Below are 22,304 nucleotides of genomic sequence, written 5' to 3' on the forward strand. Positions count from 1 at the left end.
TGGTGGGGTAACTATCCTCTTACAACCAATGTTTTATACCAACGTGTCCATACGGTAAGGTGAAATGATTGGGAAGTCGAACTCGCTTCTGGTACACGATTTGATAGACTTTTTCCAAGGGCCGACTGACGATGTGGTGAGTGGGTAAACGTACAATCTTGTTCGGTTGATAGGTGGTCACTTTAAAGTTTCCATCCTCTCCCGATTGCAAGGCTTCTTTCAATACCCCAAAATTGACCACTCGACTGGTACGATAATTCAGAGTCAGTCCTTTCACTTTGCACGTCGTGTGCACTTCTCCTTGTTTGTCCCGGTATTCGTAGCCGTAATTTTTGGGACCGCCACTGACGAAACTTAGAATCTTGTCGTCGGGATGCTCGTCTGTCCAGGCTCCTAAACGGTCTCCTTCGATGTCAGGGTGATGTTGAATCGGGTGATGGATGTAAATGCAACTGTCCGTGTCAAAGTACAGGACGCGTTCTTCTAACAGTTCTAAAGCTTCGTACAATTTTAAGCGAGCATGGGCTGTCACGTAAGCCGCAATGATGACATTTCCAAAAGGGTCGTCTTGTACAAAGTCCAGATCTTCTTCGTAATTGACCAAGATCAAATTCTCTCGAACGACGTCCACGTGTTTCATGTATTTGGTTTTGTCGTGAATCATCTGGAAGTAGCGGGAAGGTTCTGTCAAATATTCCGTCTTGGGTAAACACGGTCGTTGTGCCATTTTACTCCACAAGCAATTTAACATCACTTTGGCAAACGATCGCCTGCCTTCGTTTTTCTCGATGTGGTCTAAAGTGATGCCTTCTTGTTCGTAGTATTTCTCTTTGAATTGTATTTGGTCTTCGGGAGTGTGACACCAGGAAGGATAGCCGCTGGCTTCTTGTTTCAGTTTCAAAAAGGCATCCACGTAGTCGGCGAAAATGCCTTTCTGAGTAGGGTCACCCTTGTGGTATTGTTGTGTCTTGGGAAAGTGGCAAATTTCGTACACTTCTAACAGTTGGTATCCCATGTCCAGAGCTTTGAACAATTCTACGCTGACCCAGGTTCCCGTCAAGGCACGTTCTTCCTGGCTGTGATGGCAAGGTTGGTCCTGGTTGCACGTTTCGGCACAAGTACGGCACAATGGAAACATCAGTTTGCCTTGACAATGGTGAGGTAAGACGGGATGGTATAGGTTCGTGGGAGGCAAAACTTTACACTTGATCAAGCCTTCGTATTGTCGAATGTTTTTCAGGTCGATGTGTTCCGTGAACAATTGCGGGTGCCCTACAGGAAAGCGACAATATTTGCACACGTAGGGATACAGCGAACACACGTCCAAGTATTTGATTTCTTCTCCTTTCTCTTCGTCGGCTTGGTACAGCAAACAGGTGGCATTGGTCCTTCCTCCGTACAAACTATCCCTCGGGTTCAGCGGGTCCATGAACTGGTAACTTTCCACGAGGCGTTTAAACTCGGGATCGGTTTTCAAACGGTGATCGTACTCGTGTTCCCACATTTCCACCACTTGGTATCCTTGCTGTTCTAACTTTAGGCGTCGCTGACAAGTGTCCTGGTACAAGTCTTCCATGGTTCGTTGCAAAAACTGATTTTTAGTGCCACGGTCAGGGTAACAGACGGGACATCCGTGAAATAAGCAACCGTTAAACTCGTACACGATCTTGGGGTTTTCTAAGTCCCAGCCATCGACCGAATACGTTCCGATGGTCTTTTCGCCTCCTCCGTTGCGGGCATGCTGAATCCATTTGTCTTCCTTGTCGCACAAGTAATGTAACCAACGTAGGGCTTTGACCGAGTATTGACGCTTGACATAGTGGGTCGTTTGAGGACTGATGACAGCCACGGTGTTTTCAGGCATGAATCGTTGGCGGTACACTAAGGAACACGCTTTGGCAATGGTGCAAGCTTCTTTCAAAGGATCGACCCCTCCGTGTTCCATGAACAGTTCTCGAAATTTTCCACAGCAACGCCGTAAAATGTCCACGTCGGAACGACAATACTTTAGCATTTCTTCCTGAAAGTCGAAAGGGTCCGAGGCGTGAATCTGGTACCAAGCGTAGAAAGCTTCTCCTTGTTCGGTACGCATGTTGTCGGGGTCGTAATAGTGAACCTCTGGTAAATGGGGTAGAACGGAATGTTGATTGGCTTCCGTATTGAAAAAGTGTGGAAAGTACCCTTTAGCCATTTCTGTCATTCCAAACGTTTTAGGCATTCGACTCAAAGGCATGGCCAAGTAACTCATCGAATCTTTAAACTGTACTTGTCCCACTTGCATGAAAATGATTTTGGCTCCGTTCAAAGTGACTTTAGGACGTTCGGTGCCTTGTTCCGTATAGTATCTGAGAAGAAACTGTCCATCGTATCCGGAGAAATTGTGAGCCATCACCGTGGCATGACGATGACAATCTCCGTAACGTTCGATGTCCTCTTGGCTCCACGTCTTGTCGACGGGGTCTAAGACCCATTGGGCAAAATCGGCTAACGTGTTCGGTCCCCGAAAGATTTTTTCACGCCCTCCGGGAATCTTGCTGCAGTGAGGGCAATGACTGAAGATAGGTTCTTGAATGCACTTCTCGCACGCTCGATGAGCCACGCAGAAATTAGGAATGTGAATGCCGGTCTCTTGCATGCATTCGAAATCGAAAAAGATGAAATTGCCTTTCTTCTTGTGACCGTCCTCTTTCTCTGGTGGGGGTTGGTATTTTTGCACGTAACATTGGTGTTCCAAGTCCACGATGTGGTGACAAATGTGACATTTTTTCTTTCCTCGACATACATGTGCCTTGGCAGCATTGGTACATATGACTTGTTCACACGTAGGGCACAATCTCAGGAGTTGACAAGCACATTTCTTCTGTGAACCTTGCGTTTTCAGATGTTGTTGGTAACAGGTAGGGCTGACAAACGTGCGCAGACAAGTTGAACAAGGCACTGGTTCTTCGCTCAGACAGGGTGAAGAGGCCAAACATCCTGAGCATTTCGATCCACAATGCTTGTGTTGCTCTCGATTATTATAACCATGGTCACATTTCTCACAGTAATATCTGTATCTCAGGAATCCAGTGATACTGGTAATGGTATCGAAATGTTCATCGTGATGATAAAGGTGAATGTATTTTCCATCCTTAAAATCTTGGCCTCGAAACAACAGAGGTCCGCGCACTTCTTGAGGGTGCACTTTCAAGGTGTATCGTGGAGCTAGGGCATCTTGCAATTTTTGCATCTCGGGAATGCCACAGGGTGTGTCTTTGGGCAGTCCGGCTTGTTGTAACAGGAGTTCTGCTTCGTTTCGTTGTTTGGCTCGGTCGGAACGTTGAATAGTGTCCCAGGTTCTTTTCCATTCTACCGTGTCGTTCTTGTTGGCATAGGTTCGTCCCACCACGATGGCACGAGCTAAACACATCTGGTCATGAGGGTTGTTAATTCGGACGAGACTCGTTTTGGTGTTGCGAAGGTTGTCCACCAATAACATCTTTTTGCGTCCTGTCCCTTGAGGAGGAGAGACGTGGGTCATGTCCAGTGTGGCTTTACCATCGGTGATGTCAAACTGATCATTAGATTGTTGTACGTGTTGAATCTTGTCCATGACTTTGGAAGCAGTCAATTCTGCAGGGGTGCTAAACTCGATCCAAACAGGGGATTTCAAACCGTCGTGTTGGATGGAAAGTCTCAAGCGATCGTCTTCTTTGGGTTGACATTGTCGCTTGAGTGCAGTGAGCAAAGAATCCCACACCTCGGTGATGAACACTTCTGCTTTCTCTAACGGCACTTCAGCCTTGAAATCTTTAAACTTCACCGTGTATTTGTAAGCCGTGGTTCTAAATTTTCTAGAGGAGCGCTTTTCCGTCTCTCGAATGGAATAGTACTTTTCAGGGTTGACTAAGGGTGGTGAACTTGGTTTAGAGGGTTGGGATTCTGGTTCACTCATGTCCTCTTCAAAATCACTGGCATGAATTTGTGCCAAGATTTCAGCCCTGGTTCGAGGCGAGAGATCACGTTTCTGCCTCTTACTTTCTTCTTCTTTTTTCTTCTCGAATGAATGGGATCGTTTCATCTTGAAAGCAAAAAGTCAAATGACTCAAGTTCAAACACCATAAACTACTTTATAGTCATGGCAGACCAGCGTATATAAAAGGGTGTGTGTCTTGTCCTTTCACTATTCATTTCACTCTCAAGCCGAGCACAACGATGGAAGAGACTAACCAGATGGAACGTTTCGTCAGAGCTTTGCGAGGGGTCATTAGAAAATTCTCTTCAGACCAGCCTACGGACTACTCTCCTTCCTTTAGAGATAAAAGTCAAGATACTTGCTATATCTGTCAGAAGAAAGGGCATTGGTCTTCAGAATGTCCAGACCGTCAAAAAAGAAAAAAAACAGGGGATAAAAAAGACAAAAGTCAAGATACCTGTTATTATTGTCAAGAAAAAGGACACTGGTCTCCAGATTGCCCAAAAAAGAAACAAGAAGAGTCAGAAGAAAAGAGGAATTCTTCAGAAGAAGAGAGGGATTCTTCAGAGGAAGAGAGGGATTCTTCTGAGGAAGAAAGAAGACAGGTGAAGAAAAAGAAACAGGAGAAAAAAAGAAGGGAAGAAAGCGAGGAGGAAGAAGAAGAGGAAAAGAGTGTGACGGTGAAGAAATTCAAAAAACAGAGAGACTAAACAAGGAGACAGAAGAAATCAATGAACTTTTTATTAAAGTGTTGCGTTGTGAATTGTGAATTGGATTGTAAAAAATGGAGAAAAGAATAAATGAATGATATAAGGTAAGAGTCTTTGAGTTTTGATTTTAAAATAAGAAGCTACACTCACGCACTCATACAAAGACACGTACTATAAGGGTAACATGGGTGAGTTTTTTTGAGTTATTGGCAAATTGAAATTGTATTTCTTTTCGAGAAATGTGGGTGGCCCTGAAAAGGGCCTTTTTCTTTATGGTGCAGGGGTGAGTTTAAGCAATCAATTTTAACTGCCTTAAGCCTTTGTCACGGCCAAGGCCTACTTCTGGACTGCGTAATGATGATAATGATTGGGTTGAAATCACTAAGGGTGGTACGGTAGGCTTAGTCACAGGGTTGACATGTTTGGCTCGGGAAGGTCGTATTCTCTTCGGTCGTGATAAAGAAGTCTGATACATTTGTTTCAGACTTCTTAACTCCGCTAAAATGGCCAACAGTACCGTGACCGTTTGATTCTCACCCTCTTGTTTCTTTGCTGCTACTTCTTCTTGCTGTTGTTTTTTTCTTACCTCTTCTTCTTGTTGCTGTTGCTGTAGGAGAAAAGCCTGTTCCGCTTCCTTTTGTCGTTGCATAAATTTCTCCAATTCTTCTTTCTGTCTCTGTCTAAAATTCTCCACTTGCGGTAATGAAGAAGGTAACGAAGGTTCCGGAACAAATTCTTGCGAGGAGAGAAAATCGACAAAATCCCAATTCACCTCTTCTGAAAGTAAGTCCGGGTTCCCTTGGGCGGTCTCCCCTGCTGGTGCACCCCACTGGATCGTTTTCTGAGTTTCCGTCATGTTGAATCACTGTCGCATAGATTGACTGCACACAAGCGCTAGCGAATCTATATTGACTACGTGACGTCACAGACTGCTCTCTTCGGATTGGATGCGGGCTGACTGAATTCTGTAACGCGTGTTCGGATTGGTGAATGAACTCAATCCGTTTCAATCCTTTCTGTCCCTATAAATAAGCGCAGTTCACTGCATTGATTCACCTATTCTCGGAGCCTCAACATGTGGACCGACGTTGAATCTTCAACCCTTGTGTCAACAATGATGTTCAGGACGGACATGCTCATGTATGTCCGATCCAAGTGGACCGTTGTCCACAGGACCAACAGCAGCCTGTGGATAAGAAGAGTCTATATAGAGAGACAAGGTTGCCTCAAGAGGACTTTGATGTATGGCCCTGCTGTAAGACGAAGTTTGAGGAAAAGAAGATGTCGCAAATGCCCTTTATGCTAAGGGCATATTAACATAAACCAAAGGCCCTTTTCAGGGCCAGCCATATTTCTCGAAAAGAGATAGCCTTTCTATTGCCTACCCCTTTTTTAAAAAATTTTTAAAAAAAAAAAAAATCCCATGTTAAATTCCCCTTGTCCGTAGAGTGGCCCACGATTTATTGCCATGTTAAATTCCCCTTGTCCGTAGAGTGGCCCACGATTTTTCGCCATGTTAAATTTCCATTGTCCGTAGAGTGGCCCAGGGGTGTTTTTAATGCTAATTCCCATTGTCCGTAGGGTGGCCCTATTCACTACTCACAATACTTTACCTTATGAACATGCTGATATCACCTAGTATAAAAAGGGACGACTTCCAAGAACGACACTTCATGGCGAGGACAAGCGACGAGAAAGATGAATCACTCTACGCAGATGAAAAAAGAGAAGGAACAAACATCATTGACCTCTTTCACCACCATACCGTCACAGCAATGTGCGTCGAAGAAGGGAAAGGATTCAGTAGACCTAAAGGAGTATTTTAGTATCCAAATGACTCAGGCAGCAACCTCGAGAAAATTTAGGACAACAACTTACACCTACACGGTGAAATTTAAAGACTTCGCGTCTGACGTTCCAGCAGAGGAAGTAGCAGGTTTCATTACGGACCTACTTGACTCACTGTTACAGGGAACTCAAATGTCATTGCCAAGTCAAAGATCGAGGTCATTTGAGCCTATCTATGTATTACGACCATTTGAACTCGCCTGTATGTCTTGGGTTTAGCACTCCTGCAGAACTAACTTCTTCCAAACTTTTGAGGGCTATAGAAGACGTGCAGACGATGAGAGACAAAACTGACATCACCGATGGAAAATTAACCATTCATATGGCATACGTTGTACCGCCATGGGAAGAAGACGATGACTACACTTGATCTGCTTACCGATAAGTGTACCTAGCACGATGGATATAACAGCCGATTTACGAATGAAAGGGATTAAGTGATGGGAAACATCTACGCTGGGACACAAGTGATAGTTGACCAGATTTTTAACAACGTGTGAGACGAATAGACAGATAAACATGAACTTTTTCCTATTTGATTGCATGTTACTTGTTTTGTGTTAGCTTTTTCTTATAAATGAACATTAAATGTAAACAGGTTTACTAGAGCCAAGAGCTGAATAACTAGTAAATAGGTTTGTTTGATGTAGAAATGTTTATGTATTAAATGGATAGTGTTTAGACCAAACCATAGGCCAGAGAGCACATGTATATACTTGAATAAATGTTTTGAACCCATACAACTGACTTTTCTTTTTTGAGTCTCTATTCGATCTGTGAGTCTTTCTTTAGAACATTTCTGTGTGTTTGGATGTATATTTGTTTGTTTCTGTATGTCTACGTTTGTCCCTATCAACCCTTTGTCCCTACAAATACATTTCACCCTATAAAATGTTTTGACCCTATAAACCCCATAAGTCACCAATGTTAAATTCCCATTGACCCCCAGGTGACATTCCCATGTTAAATTCCCCTTTACGCCATGTTTTTAATGGTTAAGTCCATTGACACCAAACAGCCCCCATTTACTACTTGGGGAACTTGCCAGTCAGAAATAAAACGGGAAGATATGAAAGTATTTGTTATGAAGAAAGATTGTGTCAAATTTGTAACGTTAATATAAAAAACGAATTACATTTCATTACTGCTTTTTCGCTATATGGAAATTAAGAAGAAAATATTTACCCGCCTATTTACCCGATATAAAAATCCAACTTCAGAAAAATGTAGGACTTAAACAAAAAATGATACATGTAAAATTATGATTAATAATTAGCAATGTTTGCTATAAAAGCCTTAAAGATTAGATAAACCATTTTATCATTGACTCCTGCTACAAAAGACTCAAGATCATTATAACAAAGCTTGTTCCATGCATGATGTATGGAAGTGTATCATGGGCCAGTGGTCTTAAAAGGACATACTATAAATATTTACAATTACTAACACATTCAGCCCAAGTAAAGATAAGCAACTTGGGCCCTTACATTAAACGGTGACGTGACATGTCATTCGGAGAAAAGTCTAGGTAAGAGAAAGATATAGAGGAGACGAAACTTTATCAAAGTTAATACTATTTTCCAATTCTCTGACGTGTTGAAATAAAGCCAGATCAAGTGAAAACTGTCTCTATCCGGGCATTTCATCAAAGATGTGTTAAATTCTGAGCTTTTGTTATCGTTGGCCTTAACTGGTCCCCGTATCCTTTGGCATCTACTGCGATAATGAGGTGACGTCATCCAGGTCAGACATGGAAACTTTAACATCCGTCTTGCAACAGACAGCCTTGGTTTCGCTTTAATGCTTCCATCAGTGGCCAAGAGATGTCGCTGTTCATTGTGACTGAACGCGCATGTATAATTGTAGCTATACACCCCTTTCTCAAACAACTGTTGGGAGGACTATTCAACAGTTTAGTTTCTTACATTTACTAACACAGTTTAATGTGATGATAAAAATTCGCGAAAGAAGAATTAAGTTAAGATAGTATACAGTAATTCAAACATGATCTAAGTACTATTTTTTCAATCGTTTAAAATATTCTTCCGCCACTCACCTGTGAATATAGCTTGCCGACTTGCCGGTAGCAAAGTGGACACTCCTTTATCGAAAAAAGTAAACAAGTGTTATAACTACGTCATCAAGCAAATAAAGGCAGGTATGTATAAAGACATTTGAGTAATATAAATATATATGCAGTTGTCTATAATATGAAAATATATGTTTCACACGAATTAAACTTTCACCGGTCGTATTGGCATTTACCTGTACAGGAAGTTGACACCTCTCCAGGTGCAACAGCCTCGTATCCGCAAAATGACGGTCGGATGTGTTTGCTTTTTTAATCAGTTATGTTTCAGAGATAATTAGTTAGATTTGTGAGTAAGCAAGAGATGAACTCATATAAATCGATTTAGCATAGTGGTGTATATTTCACTGTTGTACTTTCTTTGAAAGTCACACTGTTAATGTAAATTTAATTGTGGGGTGGGGTTAATTTTTTAGCACAGCCGATCGCAGGTGTCATATATCATCCGCGTGCAAGCGGCATAGAAATGCAGAGGTCTGGGAGAGCAGGAGTGATATTGGATTCATTATTTGTCTCCATGCACGCCCACCCCCGCATATCTGCCCAGGCAAGATTGGGTCTAATATCTCATTGTGCCCTTGGAAAATGTACTTTGCTCCCATTTCCTTGGCATGATATAGCTTAGTGGTTCCCAAGCTTTTCAAGTAGGGGCCATATCTACTATTTTCGGTAATTAAGCGGGCCACAACATTATAAAATTATAAATGGATATCAGTGTTTATAAAATTATAAAAGTTGTGTAATATCATTCTTAAATTTATTAACTTTCAGCAACCAAATTCTAAAACTTTAAAAGCAGTCAGTGTCAGTCCTACACTACAGTCATTTTCGGTTTTAAATCAAATGTTCATTTAACAATTTTAAATCAGTTTTGAAAACCGATATTAATATAATTAATTTACAATTGTAACTGTTCTTCACAACCAGCAGTTACTGAAGTTCAGATGCCAGTTTATCAATGTCAGGGCACAAAGCTGTCGTGCCTAAAGTCATAAGCGTAGATAGGTTACTGTCAGTGAGTCTGGAACGTTGCTTGTTTTTTATATTTGTCATTGCGGAAAATGACAGCTCGCATCTAAGTCGAACCAAAATGACAAATATATCTCTGCGAATGAACGCAAGTGTTCAAATTGTTCGACAGGCAATAATCGCCAGAATGAGATCATATGATCAGCTGAGGGTGAAGCAGGCAGCTCCAGGAATTTGCATCTCACTGCTGAATTGCATTTCAAATCAATTACTTCATGCGGAAGGTTTTACTGTAATTGGCAGATTTGGCATCCTGAAATACGAACGGATTTATGAAGAGGGCAACATTATCCTCCTCTGTTGTGAACTCTTGAAATCTCGACTGAAAGATATCCAGAAGACTTTCCACCTTAACCTTGTACTGTAACAGGTCAAATTTCTTTTCCACCACAAGTGTCTTCAGAGTTGGAAACGCCTCTAAAGTCCCTTCTGTCAGCTGTCTGATAAACAGGTGCAGTTTCATTTTAAATGCAGAAATGTCATCGCACAAATTTGTGAACAGTCTGTCTTTTCCCTGAAGCTCGCATTTAAAGAGTTTAAATGAGATGTGATGTCCACCAAAAATGCCAGGTCATTAAGCCAGTCATCATTCTGCAGACATTCCCATTCTGTAGGCAATTCATCTATTTCAGACAAAAACAGATAGACACTATTTTTCGGTGCCCAGAAACGTGACAGTACTTTCCCTTTAGACAGCCATCTGACTTCGCAGTGTATCAATAGCTCACCGTATTTCTCGTTCAGGTCTGATAGAAACTGTTTGAACTCACGCCTGTTCAGCGCCTTGCTTCGAATTTTGTTTACACATCTCAGAACAACATCCATGATACGTTTCAGATTTAATGTCTTTCCACACAGTGCTTCCTGGTGAATGATACAATGATATTTCAATATAGTGCAGTCAAGAAACTGTTCCAATAATGCCAGACATCCAGATTTTTTACCCGTCAAAGCCAGAGCACTGTCAGTGCATACACTATCCAGTTTTGTCCATTCTATGTTGTTTTTCTCTGCACACAGCTTCAGAGTTTCAAACAGATCAATTCCTTTGGTAGTCACATGCATCGATTCAAGTCCAAGAAGTTCTTCAATGACTTCAAAATTATCGTTTATTAAACGAACAAAAACTGCAACCTGAGCTGTGTCAGAAATGTCAGTGGATTTGTCCATTGCCAATGAAAAAAATTACAATTTTTGATGTGTTGCTACTTGACGATGAACATCACTGGCCAACTCTTCAACTCGCCTAGCCATAGTATTATTAGACAAAGGAATTTGATCAAATTTTGTCTCACACTTTTTATCGCCAGGCATTCTAGCAGCAATTTTAAGCAAAGGCTTTATTATTTCTTCTGCATCAGTGAATGGCTTCTTTTTGCGAGCCAGCAGAAGTGCGACTTCATACAACGCAACAACAGCACTCTTGCTCTGTTCTTTAGCCTTGGTGAAAAATGACTGCTGACTGGTCAGAGAACCTTCTTTCTTAGCTATGAAATCTTTTCTTAACTCTGAACCGACCGGATATTGAGCATTTATGTCTGAATGTGTGGTCGTGTAGTGTCGTTCCAGATTGTATTTTTTCGTAACAGAAACACAAAATCCGCAGATTAAGCAAACCGGTTAACCACTACGAGTAGGCACAAACATAAATTTCTCCATCCAATCTGCATTGAATTCACGACAAGCAATGTCCTCACATTTTCGCTTATTAGCATTGTTTGATTCTACGTTAGCCACGTTCATGCTTATCGGCTTTAACGGTAAATTTTTATTTTGAAAATTCTAATTTCAACACCAAACTGCAGACTACTAAACAGTTGTAACAGATGACATCATGGCGTCTTGCGCACTCTGATTGGTCGACAAGGCTGGGAAAAGGGAATTTCCAAACGTTTCGTTCACTAACTCAACAGGTGCATTCGACAATTATATCCGAGCATAACAACCACGCACAGAGTGAATTATCGCATGCCGATGGAGCTCCGAGTGCTCGACCAAAATGACAGACTTCTTAGACTTAGAAATAACATTCTAGACTCTAGAATACTGTAGATCGTGCATTATTGCAACTTTCGTCTAGTTATTATCTATTTATTTGAACGTCAGTAAATTTTTGAAATTATTCAAATACATTATAGTAAATATAGAGGCCTTGCGGGCCACTTTCTGAGAGCTGACGGGCCACAAGTTGCCTGCGGGCCGTGGTTTGGGAACCTCTGATAATAGCTAATAATATTAATAATTTGTTGTTCAAATTCAATCAACAACAACGCCTCCCCAAGCAACCATCAAATGACTATAATTACATCTTAGGACTAGGACAGTGTTGCTATAGCAACTTTTTGCCATTTTTCCTCATACCTTTATATGCAGGTGTATATACATCTGCTGCAAACTTTTCAGTGTTGTAACCCTCCTCAGTTTAGTTTGTTCAAAGCTGACAAAGTTCTTGTTGGATTTTCTGCTTAAAATACTGTTAAATATAATGAGCAATTTAAGTACAGAATATTATGATCCTGTTGAATAAATTGTTATGATCCTGTTGAATAAAATTGTAAAATATGGAACTATACCTTTGGTTAAATAGAAGCTCATATTTTTCTCAGTTTAAAACTTGTGGGGACCTCTGTCTTATTTTCATTAGTATTATCCACATTAATAATTACATCGCATATTGAACAGTCATCCAAGTAACTTTATTTTCAGCGGAATGAATAACTTGAAATGATATAGCTGTAGTCTGACTTGTGGAGGCACAACAGACAGGTCATTTTTTTTTCCACCAAACTTATACTGGCCAATTGGGATAAAAAAAATATTACATGCATGGTATCTGAATTAGTAATAGTTACGGTTTTGAATAATAATACTCATTTACATCGGAGTGTCATGAAGTTAATTTCCATTCAATGTTTGAAATATTTCATCGATTAACACCAAATTTTGTATGAGGCATACTATTTATGTTAATTTAAAAGAAGCTTGGGTCAACTTTTTACTCCATCAAAGTTAGGTGTGTTTAACTTATGTCAAGTTGACTTTTTATTTTACAGAAAATAGAAAAAAACGGACCAGTTTTGTAAAATTCATCAAATTTGTAACTGTAGAATACATAGTGAAAATAGAAAAGAACTTACAGTATTGTGAATTAAATCCCATATAGTCATAAAAGTTCTATCACAACTCCAAATGCGTGAAGTTCCTATTGAATTCCATTGGTATTCAAAATAAGTTCCAATATTGGATGTGCTGATGTTCCTGTAGTCTCAACCATTGTAATGTGTCAGTGTTCTGGAGCATGATGATATATTAAGACTTTTGATGTATCACAATAATATTGTTCAAAAATATACTTGTATGATTCACTATCATTCCAAATTAATGTTCTATCCAAGAATATTATTAATGAGCACTTTGTATTTCCAATGAATAATAATTTGAATAAATAATTCCACCAGAATGAAAAACTTAACAATAAGACTGATTCTGCTTCAAGATATTAAGGTAAGAATGAGTAATTATTGTAGTAAATAACATTATATGATATACGAAGACACAATATTATAACCAGGATTTGAATATTCCAAGTTGTGAACAAGATAAAGTCTGTTGCTAATACTATAACACAGAACATGGGGAAACATTAGGTCATCAAGTTTTACAGTAGGGAATACAAATGTTCAAGACTGAGACTAACCTGTTTACCTCTGTTGATAACATATTAGTATTTAATCTATACTCAAAGAGAAATATTAGCTATGTATTGTGTTGTTTATAAAATAAATGTCCTTAGATATACCATGAACATGAATTTTGACTAAGGTCCATTAGAAACTACAATTATACATAATATAATCATGAAGAAAAAAGTCAACAAACAATAACATAAAAAGAATATTCTTCCTTTACTTAGTATACCATACAGGCAGTATTAATTAGTATACATGTACCTTACAGGCAGTATTAATTAGTATACCTTATAGGCAGTATTAATTGGTATACATGTACTTTACATGCATTATTAATTGGTATACATGTACTTGACATGCATTATTAATTGGTATACATGTACCTTACAGGCATTATTAATTGGCATACATGTACCTTACAGGCATTATTAATTGGTATACATGTACCTTACAGGAATTATTAATTGGTATACCTTATAGGCAGTATTGTAGCCTGGACACATCTCTAGTTTTCATTATGGTGTAGAATAATATATTATGAGACCTTGTGAGCATATTGTCATCCCTTGTCAATGGCAGCATAAGACATTGTGAGGATAACAGTATCCCTTGTCAATGGCAGCATAAGACATTGTGAGGATAACAGTATCCCTTGTCAATGGCAGCATAAGACATTCTCACCCATGCAACAGAAGCTACCTGTTTTGCTAACCTTAATTTTCCAATCTCAGTCCAGTTATCTCAGTCACAGTGTCCACACACTGACTAGGAACTACTTTTAGAAAGAATAAACATGTTTCCTGCTGTGCCTAATCAAGTTGTTACAAAATTCAATGACACAAACAACAGACATATAACAAAAAGAAATTCACTCATAAAGCCACTTGAGATCTCTCCAACTTTGATAACACACCATATGAAACATTTTGAGACACATGCGTGCATACACATCGGAGCAAAGCCAGAAAAAATAGAAATGTGTTTTGTCAAACTTTTTTCTCCTAAGTTTGTCAAAGACCCACAATCCACCCCAGTTGAATCAAACATAATAATGCAATTGCAAATGTAAACTACTGCACATACCAACCAGAGTGGTTCATTCATCTGTCAACATGCAAATGTAAACTACTGCACATGCCAATCAGAGTGGTTCATTTATCTGTCCACATGCAAATGTAAACTACTACACGTACCAGTCAGAGTGGTTCATTTATCTGTCCACATACAAATGTAAACTACTGCACATACCAACCAGATTGGTTCATTTATCTGTCCACATGCAAATGTAAACTACTGCACATACCAACCAGAGTGGTTCATTTATCTGTCTGCATGCAAATGTAAACTACTACACATATCAACCAGAGTGGTTCATTTATCTGTCTGCATGCAAATGTAAACTACTACACATACCAACCAGAGTGGTTCATTTATCTGTCTGCATGCAAATGTAAACTACTACACATACCAACCAGAGTGGTTCATTTATCTGTCTGCATGCAAATGTAAACTACTGCACATACCAACCAGAGTGGTTCATTTATCTGTCCACACGCTATTTCACTAGATTTCTCTGTAGCATACCATTGCACTATTGATAGCAAAATTTGCCATATTTTCAGAACGGAAAATATAAATTTCCAAGAAAGTGCATTATGAATTAGACATTTCCTCAGTGACTGCACACTTCATTAGAACTGTACTCAGTAAGCTTGTTGTACTGCACAGTATCATAATGTTTCCTACCATTGAACGTTTTCCAAATTAAAACTGATGAAATTTAAAATTTAAACTGTAAAAAAGATATTAATTACTTATTGTTTATTTCATATGTCATTGGTTGATTTTATATGTAATAATATTAGTAATAATATCAAATGTTTTTAGGCTTCTGTTTTCTCATGCATAGAACTTGTGTACTTATGGTTGGCAGGTAACCCCATTACACTCATTAATATATTCATCTTAATGCATGGCATTTTGAAAAACAATAGCACATTTCTCGAGGCCTTCATTGCACAATACTTCCAACACATAACAGTTATAACTTTTTTCTTAATTTTTCTTTTCTTTCTAAGAGCAACATATATAGCTAGATTCCACATAGATAATTATTCATATTTACATAAAAGAGTAGGAAACCTGATGACCTTTATACAGAGTGAGAGACAATAATAGTACCTGATGTATACTGTGCATTGAATCTGCTAAATAAATTGTAATAGTGCAGGGTTATTTTAATTTAGTTAAAAAAAATTAGGTGAGAAAAATTGTGTTGTATTTTTTACCAGGACAAGGAAATCGCATTAATGTGTCTCCCCCCTTAGTATAGCCTTGTGGGGAGAAATAATATAACCCCTTGACTGGGATTTCCTTGTCTCGATCCAAACTCCAACATGGATATTATTAGTAATACCTTGTCATTGGCAGCATAGGACATTGTGAGAATACTGTCATCTCTTGTCAATGGCAGCATAGGACATTTTGAGGCTGTTGTCATCCCTTGTCATTGGCAGCATAGGACATTGTGAGGATGCTGTCATCCCTTGTCATTGGCAGCATAAGACATTGTAGGAGACTGTCATTCCTTGCATTGGCAGCATATGACATTGTGAGGATGCTGTCATCCTTGTCGTTGGCAGCATAGAACATTGTAGGATACTGTCATCCTATGTCATTGGCAGCATAGGACATTGTGAGGATGCGTTCATCCCTTGTTATTGGCAGTGTAGGACATTGTAGGATACTGTCATCTCTTGTCATTGGCAGCGTAGGACATTGTAGGATACTGTCATCCTATGTCATTGGCAGCATAGGACATTGTGAATATGCTGTCATCCCTTGTTATTGGCAGCATAGGACATTATAGGATACTGTCATCCCTTGTCATTGGCAGCATAAGACATTGTGAGGATGCTGTCATCCTTGTCATTGGCAGCGTAGGACATTGCAGGATACTGTCATCCCTTGTTATTGGCAGCATAGGACATTGCAGGATACTGTCATCCCTTGTCACATTCAGTGGCATCAGATCATTGTCTTTTCTTCTTCGTGTCCATAACTTCAAAACTATGTGGATTAATTTGAAGAAACTTACTACACATATTGCAAACTCACCTACACTCTGTAATGATCTCATGGAAACTCACCTACACTCTGTAATGATCTCATGCAAACTCACCTACACTCTGTAATGATCTCATGCAAACTCACCTACACTCTGTAATAATCTCATGCAAACTCACCTACACTCTGTAATGCTCTCATGCAAACTCACCTACACTCTGTAATAATCTCATGCAAACTCACCTACACTTTGTAATGCTCTCATGCAAACTCACCTACTTTTTGTAATGCAAACTCGCCTGCACTTTGTAATGCTCTCATTACAGACTCACCCACACTCTGTAATGCTCTCATGCAAACTCACCTACACTCTGTAATGCTCTCATGCAAACTCACCTACACTCTGCAATGCTCTCATGCAAACTCACCTACACTCTGCAATGCTCTCATGCAAAATCACCTACACTCTGTAATGCTCTCATGCAAACTCACCTACACTCTGCAATGCTCTCATGCAAAATCACCTACAGTCTGTAATGCTCTCATGCAAACTCACCTACACTCTGTAATGCTCTCATGCAAATCACCTACACTCTGCAATGCTCTCATGCAAACTCACCTGCACTCTGTAATGCTCTCATGCAAACTCACATACACTCTTTAATGCTCCAATGCAAACTCACATACACTCTGTAATGCTCTCATGCAAACTCAGCTACACTCTGTAATGATCTCATGCAAGCTCATCTGCATTTTGCAAAACACAAGACCTTCACTCTGTAATGCTTCAATGCAAACTCACCTGCTTTTTGTAATGCAAACTCACCTACACTCTGTAATGCTTCTATGCAAACTCACCTACTTTTTGTAATGCTGTAATGCAAACTCACCTACTTTTTGTAATGCTGTAATGCAAACTCACCTACACTCTGTATTTCTCTAATGAATTTAGTGCATGTCATTCATTTATTGCTTTATTATTGTACAAAAGGACACCACTTTGTCAACGGTCATGGTGACTAGCAATGGTCAGGGTACTCCTACAGTGTAAGACATAGCACATATTGGTTTTGTTTTAGTGCTATGACGCCCAAAACAAATATCAGCGTCAAGGTCTTACACGTAGGACTACGGTCAGGGTGACTAGCAACAGATACTCTGTAGATTACTTCCTGACTGATGGGTTCACATTTCAACTTAATTTGCCATATTTCTCATAGTTGCCTAATGTTTATCACTGTAATTACATTTAAGTTCAAAATCTAATATTTTAGTATCACATGCCTCTATGAACTGTTAATAAACAGTAACCATTTGAATGAAATGGCCAAAAATCGAATTACTTCCTGGTCCTCCGTAATGAGGATGGAAATTTGATCTCTGACAGGAAACCATATTTTATCTTGCACAGTTTAAGCTATTAATTTACCGGAAAGTAGTGCTAAAGCAAAATTGATTTTTACATCAATTTGATATCGTTAACAAGAAGAAACTGTTGCTATGGAAATGAACATTGTTATAATTTGTACAGAGACTGAAGTATAGTTCTTGACCTGTGTTTATACAATGTGCAAGAACTAATTTGTATAAATTGACTTGAATAAAGATGTAGCTAATATGATTATTATATAAGTTACAGCCGACTCCGTAAAAGATGAATTGCATTCCTTGAATAAACATAGCAGTTGTGTACTGTTGCCATTTGATTTCCACAACTTTCACAATTAATTGACTTCGTATTGGAAGTTTTACAGCATAACAACACTTTAAAGGTTATATTGAGTTGAGGCAGGTAAAGAGCTGTGTCCAAGAAAAGGCCACGGCAGCTGCTCTGGATTGGTATGATGTTGGTAGTTGAACCTATGCCCTTCTGGTCAAGAGTCTAGCACCTCAACCAGTGAATCATTGCACTAATGAAATTAGAATCTCCACAAGAGCAGGAAAAATATATAAAGTGTCACTAGTAATTTTTGGCAACAAATATTCTGTTTGACCTTAAGCTAGCTCTTGTTTTCTGTCCATAAGTTAATAATTATTTAAAAGTTATTGTTGCAGATGTGTAATAAATGGTGGTATGTATTTTGCAGAAGATATGCCAGCATTGCGACAGTGCATTGTCATCTATTCTTAAACATAGCCTTAATTGCTTTGTTTTCTTGGATTTTATTGAAAGTATGCAGATGTAAACTTCATGTACATGTAGATGGATCAAAGAGATCAGAATAATTGCAATGGAAAAGCATCGCAAATTTCTGGTTATAGCTTTAGCTTCAGAAAGTTGCTAACATTGCATAGTAGTTTTTATGTATTATGTGCCCCATATAATGCATAAAGTATGTACTTGTTTATGAGTCAAAATACAAACTGAACAGACCCAGATCTGTTGTTGCATAATGTTACAGCAAATCTGGGTCTATCCAGTTTGTTAGAAGTAATCAGTAGAACAAACTACATAGATCCTAACCTGCTGGCACATGCCATGGCAAGTCATGGTCTGATATTTGCATTTAATTTTCGTGTACTTAGTCTTCAAGTAACTTCTGTATGAGCACAGGACATTCATTCTTTGGAATGGATGATATTCAGTCAATGCGAGTCCTTCAGTAGCTAGCGGTTTGCACACAGATGTGTACATTGCATAAAATCTATCTGAGTCTTTCAGATTGTACAAGAGATTAAACTTGTACCTGTCTAGAACACAGTGTACTCAGAGATTTCAATCTAGACTTTTCATTGAAACATTAAATTAATATATTTAAGGGACAAATAATAATATGTGCAAGATTTAATACACATATATGACACACAATTTAATACACACATATGACAGAAAATTGAATTCTCATTATCCTTCAATGTAACTGATGCTTAATGGTCTATTTTCTAGGAAGTATACCTGCCAAAGACGTGGTTTAAGCTATCTACAAGTTTTTAATAACCCTCTTAAAGTAATCTGATTTTAAGTCGATTAAGACATTATTGAACCATTTATCACAAGGATTTGTCACCCAAGTGTGTTAAAGTTCTCTGTTAGCTCTGATAAGAGGGAGGTACTGAAAAACTGACTGGTGGTTATCAGTTTCCTGATATCATATATGACCAATTACACACGTGCACACAAAATCACAGCCGCGCTGACATTAAATATAAATAAAATACACCAGTTTTCTGTATTTAGGATCCATTGAACACTGGAACACAGTATTGTAGATGCTGACTTTACTACTGTGAGTAATTCACTGAAGGTGATGCAGGCGTAATTACACGTCATCTTTGCACTCATTAGAGACTGGGTGATCTTGTTGAATTTTAGAGACTGTGATCTTGTTGAATTTGAAAGACTGAGTGATCTTGTTGAATTTTTGAGACTGGGTGATCTTGTTGAATTTTTGAGACTGGGTGATCTTGTTGAATTTTAAAGACTGGGTGATCTTCTTGAATTTTAGAGACTGTGTGATCTTGTTGAATTTTAGAGACTGGGTGATCTTGTTCAAGCTTCCCTAAAGATCTTGTTGAATTTTCTCAGTATTTAAAATGATCTTTCTGCATCTTTATTACTGTATTGGTATCATACTTCTTTCTCACAGCTGGATATTTTAGTAGTATCACTTTGGGGCTGTTTCCTTGAATGGGCCTATATTACTGTGTTGGTATCATACTTCTTTCTCACGGGTGGATATTTTAGTAGTATCACTTTGGGGCTGTTTCCTTGAATGGGCCTTTATAATACTGTATTGGAGTATCATACTTCTTTCTCACGGCTGGATATTTTAGTAGTATCACTTTGGGACTGTTTCCTTTAATGGGTCTGAAAAAGGACCTGCAGCTACAGATGACAGATTGTGTCAATGATGGTTAAGTTTAACACCTTTTTATTCTTCACTATATACATTGTATATCTGATTTACCTAGCATCAAAGAAAGTGAGTTTGTGTACTTAATCTATGGAAATTAGTCTATTGGGCTTTCTCACAACATTGTTAAAATGACTAGAAACACAAAGTCACCTTTGTGAGTCATTTAGGTGATCTGAGGAATGATGGTTATTTGTCTTGAACTGCCTTTTAAATACCTCTGACAATTGTACATGTATAAACTGCCCAGTGGTCATCAGAAAAATTTCCCTCAACATTAAGCATCAAGCTGGGTTAGTCTTGGCTATTGAAACATGCTACAGGTTAAGGGTGTTTAGAGTGCAGATCTCAAGAACAGGCACACTATTTTTCATAACATGTATTGACTATCATGTATTTATAGGAATTACCATGTTAAGGAGTGGGGAGGGGGAATTCCTACTTTTCTGACACCACAAGATGGCATTTATTATGTGGCCATAGTAAGATCCCATATTCAGAATTCCATCAGACTTCTGCAGTTAATTCCAGACTTCTGTATTAATTATTTCCATACTTTCTATAAAAAAGTACTGCAGATACATATATTGTGATACCAGTCTTTGTTACGTGTTAAAGAAAGAATGGCATGGACATTTTCATAATTTCACCCACAACAATATAACTTCATTTTCTTTGGTAAGCAAATCAAATTTCATTTAGGTTGATGTTTCCCTTTCCACCATGTATTACTAGTTTTAAAATAAATGGATGGACTTGATGCATATGTTACTGTTGTTTGGCAAAAAGAAGCAGTGTGTTGCAATTGTTGCTTGACCACTGGTCACTTTGCCCTTATCAATATTGCCATTGTTATGCTGCAAATGCCTACATAGAGAATTTGAACCCTGCCTTATTGTTTGATCAAGGGACAACCTTATTGGATGGTCAAGGGACAACAAGGAATATCATCGGCTTGTACATCCATCTTATAATCTACCTAGTTTATATTCATGAAATGTTGTCACTGTTGGTAACCATCTGCAAAATGTGTGTCTTGTTGACTTGCACCTTGATAGACTTCTCAGCCCAGTTAGATTGCTATGGTTAAATTTGACTGTATCAGAAGGGAGAATTAAAGGGTAAGAAGCGTCTCTTTTCCAGGTGGATTGTCCATGTCCTCACTTTCCAAGTGGATTGTCCTCACTTTGAAGAGAGCTTATGAGTTCATAACTGAATGTGACCTTTCATTAATGAGAAGTAAAACTATTGTTTCTTCATGAACCTGTTTTAATCATTCATCATTGGAGGGTGTCAGTGCTTTCTTCTTCCATTACTATCCATGTTTGGCACACTGGAGTGCAGGCATGGGGGAGGGGTACAGCAGTTACAAATGTTATGATACCATATGTCAGTATAGGACATAAAGGGACATAATGTTGCAGAGTTCTCTTTTGTGAAGTGCTTGCAGTTTCTGCAGTCCTGGGTATGCCCTTTTACCAATGGAGGCTGACAACAAGGACATACTTTTACCAACTGAGGCTGACAACAAGGACATACTTTTACCAATTGAGGCTGACAACAAGGACATACTTTTACCAATGGAAGCTGACAACAAGGACATACTTTTACCAATTGAGGCTGACAACAAGGACATACTTTTACCAACTGAGGCTGACAACAAGGACATACTTTTACCAATGGAGGCTGACAACAAGGACATACTTTTACCAATGGAAGCTGACAACAAGGACATACTTTTGAGTATAGTTGCAGATATGCAGACAAATTGCCCCATAGTGTGCATACTGGACAAGAGGAAAACTTCCCACTTCTTTTGAATGTTTACATTCATGTAGAATGATCTTTATTTTCTTGTTAATTTCTTAAGATAGTTAAGAATAAAGCAGTTGGAGTGATCAATATTTAATAATGCCAGACAGCAGAACTTGTACTATTTCTAATACCAGACAGCAGGACTTTTACTATTTCTAATGCCAGACAGCAGGACTTGTACTATTTCTAATGCCAGACAGCTGGACTTGTACTATTGCTGCTGATAACCTTGTTGATTTCTTTTAAATG

The 22,304-nt window shown here is 38.7% G+C and overlaps 2 protein-coding genes across 8 annotated transcripts in view; one reads left to right on the forward strand and one right to left on the reverse strand.

Annotated features, from left to right (window-relative positions):
- Nucleotides 1-8,377: 8,377 nt before the first annotated feature.
- LOC149785983 (unconventional myosin-VI-like) overlaps nucleotides 8,378-22,304 on the forward strand; it is a 164,058-nt gene continuing 150,131 nt past the window's right edge. For 2 of the 7 annotated variants that reach the window (XM_089976243.1, XM_089976247.1), the window contains exon 1: nucleotides 8,378-8,671. The gene's annotated coding sequence lies outside the window, so the exon portion shown is untranslated. Of the gene's footprint in view, nucleotides 8,672-8,870; nucleotides 8,892-19,549; nucleotides 19,614-22,304 lie in introns of those variants that run through there. The other 5 variants (XM_089976244.1, XM_089976249.1, XM_089976248.1 and 2 more) reach the window with 5 other exon arrangements.
- LOC149785984 (general transcription factor II-I repeat domain-containing protein 2-like) lies at nucleotides 10,091-10,801 on the reverse strand. The gene has a single exon (XM_089978091.1). It carries the CDS (start codon nucleotides 10,799-10,801, stop codon nucleotides 10,091-10,093), a length of 711 nt encoding a protein of 236 aa, XP_089834217.1.

Source organism: Sinohyriopsis cumingii, chromosome 12, assembly GCF_028554795.1.
Source record: "Sinohyriopsis cumingii isolate HCF-2022 chromosome 12, ASM2855479v2, whole genome shotgun sequence".
Classification (NCBI taxonomy): domain Eukaryota; kingdom Metazoa; phylum Mollusca; class Bivalvia; order Unionida; family Unionidae; genus Sinohyriopsis; species Sinohyriopsis cumingii.

Bases quoted from the DNA above. Each gene is read 5' to 3' on its own strand.
- LOC149785984 (XM_089978091.1), bottom strand. From the start codon at position 10,801: ATGGACAAATCCACTGACATTTCTGACACAGCTCAGGTTGCAGTTTTT.